We start from the raw sequence: 6,246 nt of genomic DNA on the forward strand, positions 1-6,246 counted from the left end.
ATAGTGAAAAGGCAGGCTGTGTTGGCTACAAACACTCATTAAAAACTGATGCTAATTATCTGGGAAATATTCTCTAACTGCAGTCAAGTTGTCATTGCTTGTGTCAAACCATTGTGAATTTGTTGTAACATTAAAACAGGAGACGACTTACTCTTTGTAGAAGACTGATGCTCGGAGCTCCAGTGGTTTCCTCAGGTGAACGAAACTTTCGGAAGATCAATCGCGCGCAATTCCAGGATGCTTTATTTTCATTGGTTGCTGGATTACATTTTACCAAGATACAACAGATACAAAAGATACGTTTTTTTCTGATTGGCTATTGTGTAGCCCATTTCTTTTTTTTGATTGGCTGATAAGTGGCACCTCACGACAGAACTCCAGGGGATTCGGGGAGATGTGCTTGATTCCTCAATGGTAAGGGCAGCGCGGCCAGGTCATGTTTGCGCGCTGCGGCACATTAAATAGCCTATAGTTTTTTTTCAGCGTGAGAAATACGATGTGTGGCGGGAGTGCGTGACTAAAGACGGAAATGAGTGACTGTCACGCTCAATGCGTGACACTTGAGAGCCCTGGATTGCCATGACATTTTGTACATTTACGCACCCCCCAGGATGATAATTAATAACTCTGGTGATCTCTTAACTTTTCATCTAGCGCCATCATCAAGTTAAGATTTCCATTTTGATGTGACCCAGTAAGATGCAGACTCTGAGACCACTCTATTGTGTCACATTTTTTAAAGGTAGCAAACAGGCAAAATGTCATAGTAATGTAAGACATGTAGCAAAACACTCAAAACAGCCTTACACTCAAAAGCAGGCCACTGTCTCTAGCAATGGATATACAATTTTAAATTCCTGTGTAAAAAGTTAAACAATGTTATCAGGAATTATTATCATTATAATAATATTATCATTATTATTTAACCACTACTAATTTGCAATATGATCAGGTTCAGTCAGATATAAATGTGTTTCAATCATATAATCATTAATCATTATAGTTTCTGTAAATAGCCTTGGATAAAAGCTTCCAGAAATGTACTCCTAGCAAATATTTACCAACGGTGTGCAATGTGGTGCCCTTTGATGTGTTGACAGGATTCAAACTGATAACAGTGTCCACAAGAACAATTGAAGGTTATCGAATGAATACTAATATTGTGAAATTTAAGTAACTGTATATAAAAGCTGGTCTTTTTCTTGTCCAGCAGTACCACACAGGAAGGCAGAGGCAACAGACTGAAATTGTGCAGACAGAAGAGAAGATATTTTTCCAGCAGGTTTGCTCTCAGCCTCTTTTTTTCTTATCGTCTTGTGTTCTTCATCCTGTGGAGCACCACAGTCACCATGGCTCCCCTGCACTGATTATTTCTCACTCTGTATTTTCTTGTTGAAGGTCATCAAGGTCAAAGTCATCTCCACTACCAGGATGCTGACTGTGTCTCTACTCGTTTGTGCCATCGTGGCTCTGACTAGGGCTGCTGACGGTGAGTATCAGTCTGGAGACATTTATTTTGTGTAGTTGTAAGCAACTTTATTCAAACACTGAAACCATATATTGTACATATTATTAAATGCAGGAATACATAATGTGCTGACAAACATGTAATTTAACACAACAAAAACCAAGGTAATCAATTCTGCATTACAAAAACAAAACACACTAAACTAGAAATTTTTTCAAAATTGAGTTAAGATTTGAATATGACTTTTTTGCCTCGGTTTTACAATATAAAAATATATTATGCCATATAATTCTATAATTTCAGTGGAAATAGCATGTAAAATAGTCAAAGAGAGAGACAGACAACTTGTCAGCTAAAGCAGGAGAGATCAACTCATTAATTTGTTACATTCAGTTGGCAGTACTGTGTTCATGCTTTGTGTAGTTGTAAGCAAGAACTTCATGCACATTTAATTCCAATGAAAATACGATGTGCTTTACAGAAAAGCAAAACACAGCAAAACAATCCTGTACACATTCATATAGGCACAACAAATGTGATTAATTGTGATTCACACCTCTTTCAGTTAAACAAATGAAAGGATTAAACACTCTTGCCCTTCCTGCGATCAGACATGTTACTCATTCTCACTCTGTTTGTCCTCAGAATGTCCCACTGATTGGAAGATGTTCAATGGTCGCTGTTTCCTTTTTAATCCTTTACAATTGCATTGGGCTGACGCTCAGGTAATCAGAATGAATTCAGATTGATTTGAAACTGTTCTGGTGGTATTGACTTGCATGCTCGGTTATTTGACATCTTCGTCTGACTGCACATCTCCACTGTAGGAAAGCTGTATGAAGGAGGGGGCAAACCTTGCATCCATTCACAGCCTTGAAGAGTCTACGTTTGTTAAGGAGCTGACAAGTGCAGACTTAATCCCATCATGGATTGGAGGCACAGATTGCCAAGTGGTAATATTTCACTACACAATGTTTTGATGGTACTGATAGAATGAGAATGATTTATATTATACACTATTTTATTATACATATACTCTTTCTTTTCTGTTTTTTAGTCAACCCGTTGGTTTTGGATGGATAGCACAAGTATGGATTATGCTGACTGGTGCGCTGCACAACCTGATACTACCTTAACTGAGTGCTGCATACAGATGAATGTTGGAAGTAAGTCACAACTCATTGTTTTGCTTAAGAGCATACTATTAAATGACTGAAGGCAGTAGTGTTGTTTTTGTACATTTTGTAAATTAATGGCATTTTTGTCAGTTAAAATCAGAAGTAAATAATACACATGGCTTTGTTTAGAGTAAAATCGAATTGTCTTGAGGTTGATCTTGAGATCAATACTTTCTGCATTTCACATTTGAATCGCTTTGGTTCCTCAGTTCATACGTAGCTTTTGTCTTATGTCTTTGTCTGTGAGTAGTGATGTGAGTGTGGCCTCGTTCAGGTTTTGGTTGGTGTAGAATTGCCTGACTTCTGTGTTTTTGATGTTTACAGTTGGAAAATGCTGGAATGACACACCTTGTACGCATCTTCATTCATCAATCTGCGCCAAGCCACTGAAATGATTCCTGAGCTGACACAGAGGCATCCACCACCATCAATCACGTGATTGTGTGTATGTTTGCACACTCTTCTGTGTTTTTCATGTATCAAGTCAAATAAAAGGCTGAAACAAACTGGGCTGTGAGTCTGTCAGAAGTCTACTGTTCATCTACCTTCCTTCGAGTGCACACTCTGCATTACGGCAACATGTACGTCAAAAAATTAGATACACCATTATTGATACATCATCCAAATGTGATGTGACTTTTCTGTTCCTACATGTCAGAGACCCATTACTTATGTAACGCAGATTTAACTACAAAGTCAAATAACATTGCTTGTTAGGTCTGTGTATGAAGTATAACTCATATTCTGTTGTTCACGTTGTATAATGAAAAATGCCAGTTTATGGGGTATTGTACAATGTGCATTAACTGTGTAATGTCAGTCCCGAACAAGAAACTGAATTAAGGGAAAGGATAAAAAGGCTTAACTGAAGGACATCAGCATGCTGGAATAGGCTATGACTTGTTCACTGTTTTAAAGAGAACATGTGAGCAGAAGTTACTGTGCTTCTAGGAAAGAGTTTATAGATAGAATCTTGAGGTTTTCAAGCCATTCGGAGAAGTGACAGTCAGATGACCACGTCCATGAGAATGACGTACAACCAAAACATTGTTTCAATTATAGTTTACATATAACAGAATAACAAAAATTCAGAACGAATTTTCAAAATGTGTAATAACGACATAAGACTTTCTTTAGACTGTCAATGTGAGTAAGAGTGTAACGTTAAGTGTGAGAGTATCACATTTCACAAGAATAGCGGACTACTGTGACTTGTTCACTTAGCTTTGTGGCTAACAACGTCCACTGACCCAGCCAACAAATGCGTGGCGATGGGAACAGCCTAGGCCTACTGTTGCATCTGAATTGCATACCATGCAATGTCTCAATCAGCCATTCGACTAGGATACGACATTCTTAAAAGGAATTTAGATCTAGATCTAGAAAGAGATCCGCCAGATAACATATTTAAAGGTTACCTAACACCCCCCACCTTTACCCTGTTTGGTTGACCATTCCAGCCAATTAAACCTAGGGGTTAGTAGAGCTACTTAGAGAAATCTTTCCAACCTTATAAAAATAGTCAAGGCAGAGAGTAGACATAGATGCTATCATATTAAACAGACAGAATCTGAAGACAAACAAACACTTTAAATGCTCCAAATATGCCTCATACCTGCTGACAAACTTCAACAGCACATCTGGGCCATGGAGTGGGTGTGGGCACATGTGTTGTGTGGGGATGGAGTGGGTGTGGCCACATGTGTTGTGTGGGGATGGAGTGGGTGTGGGCACATGTGTTGTGTGGGGATGGAGTGGGTGTGGGCACATGTGTTGTGTGGGGATGGAGTGGGTGTGGCCACATGTGTTGTGTGGGGATGGAGTGGGTGTGGCCACATGTGTTGTGTGGGGATGGAGTGGGTGTGGCCACATGTGTTGTGTGGCCATGGAGTGGGTGTGGGCGCGCATTTTCTGTTTGGGGTGGCATGGGATATGGCCTCAAAACTGTCACAGACTGATGTGTCCAATGGAAGCTTTTTAACCTGGCCATTTCACCAAGAAACACAAGGTTCATAGAGGTCTAGCATCATGAATGAACCTTTATTGAGTCAGTTGTGAACTACCTTGAATTGGCCATCATTTAGTAAAGGTATTAAAGGTGCAGTCTGACAGTCCTGTAGCTGTCTGTTCTATGTGCACACTCAAAAGATGGTGTTCATAAAAAACTCTGGTGTCCTGGCTCGGACAGAGCCATACAGTACACTCTTCCATCCAATCACGGAAGGCTCTTGACCTGCTGTTGAGCTCAAATATAAAACCTTCTTTACAGAGCCCAAGGCTTGAACCCCCTATAGAGCAAGCATGTAAGCAACGGTGGCAAGGACACACATGATGTACCAGACAAGTGAAGAAGATGTAGAAGAAGAGGTTGCCCGGCATATTATTGTTTTTCACAGATCTTTATGCACCCTTCCAAACTTTAGGATGCACTAAAAAGGAATGTTTTGAATGTGTTATTGCTGGTCTTGTTATTGATCATGGTAATTTCCTTTAAAACATTTAATATAATTGTAAACTATTCTAATAGTAAACTATTCTCGGCTGCGCGTCGGGGTCCTGTTCGTTCCATCAGGATTTATTTTTCGATAATGACCCCCGCACTATACATTGTCCCTTACATAGCCTATACAGTATTTATTGGGCATTTCACTCACAATTTGTGTCTGTTGCTAATATAGCCTACCTAATACTGTCATTCACTTGTATCCACTGAAAATGCCATCATGTCATAATTTACTGATATTTAGTTTTCAGATCTACAATTTGTTTGCTTTTATCTACACCAGGGACTAGATTGTTACAGTTGTCGCATAATGTACAGTAGTTTGCGTTCCCATCATATAATTTCAGAACGAACCAACATTTGTAAATGACTGCTCTGTCATTGGTCAAAAGCAAATGCCATCATTGACATAGTCAATTACTCTGCCTATCCGTATAATAGACAATAGTTTGAATGCTGGCTCTCTCCTTTTTAATCCACTATTAATTCAGATCTCCACTAGGGGGTGCTGCTATTAATTCTGTATTTTTCATGTCAGTCAGTCAGTCAGTTTTTTATTTGGCACACACGACACACAGCAACACACCGTGCATTTTAGGGTGGTGACACAGGACACACACACACACACGCCGAAGAGGTCGCAGTGAATTTTTCCTCTGCATTTTCCCATCTTGGACTGTCCTTCCTCTGGGACAGTCAGGAGCAGTGGGCAGCCTTTATGACGCCCGGGGACCAAGTCAAGTGATCCGTCCGTCTTGGTCAGGGACGGACAGGAGAGTGTTCTGTTCTTCTGCATGTTTTTCTGTTGGGGTTCTTAGTGGAGGAAACCCCTTGTGAACACCTATATGTATGCCTTCCTCTATGTTTCATGGAATCATGTATTTATCCTGTACAGATCCTGCATGTGTGCTAATATGCTGCATCCTCTATGGATCTGATTCCCTCTTCTCCTTCTCTCCTCCCTTCACTTCTGTCCCCCCTCCCTTTTCTATCTCTTTTCTCTACCCAGCTGGCCCCAAGCAAATCCAAATCTGAAACGTTTCTATTTGGTTTTAACTGGGTCCCCCCCTTTGAGCTGAGGTTCTGCTCAGGGTTTC

The 6,246-nt window shown here is 40.1% G+C and overlaps 1 protein-coding gene across 1 annotated transcript; it reads left to right on the plus strand.

Annotated features, from left to right (window-relative positions):
* The first annotated feature begins 1,215 nt into the window (after positions 1-1,215).
* Positions 1,216-3,152, plus strand: LOC116223802 (type-2 ice-structuring protein). Its single transcript, XM_031581825.2, has 6 exons — positions 1,216-1,282; positions 1,399-1,489; positions 2,114-2,193; positions 2,296-2,421; positions 2,526-2,634; positions 2,971-3,152. Exons 2-6 carry the CDS (start codon positions 1,432-1,434, stop codon positions 3,039-3,041), a joined length of 444 nt encoding a protein of 147 aa, XP_031437685.1. The 5' UTR covers positions 1,216-1,282; positions 1,399-1,431; the 3' UTR covers positions 3,042-3,152.
* Positions 3,153-6,246: the final 3,094 nt, after the last annotated feature.

Source organism: Clupea harengus, chromosome 15 (genome assembly GCF_900700415.2).
Source record: "Clupea harengus chromosome 15, Ch_v2.0.2, whole genome shotgun sequence".
Lineage (NCBI taxonomy): Eukaryota > Metazoa > Chordata > Actinopteri > Clupeiformes > Clupeidae > Clupea > Clupea harengus.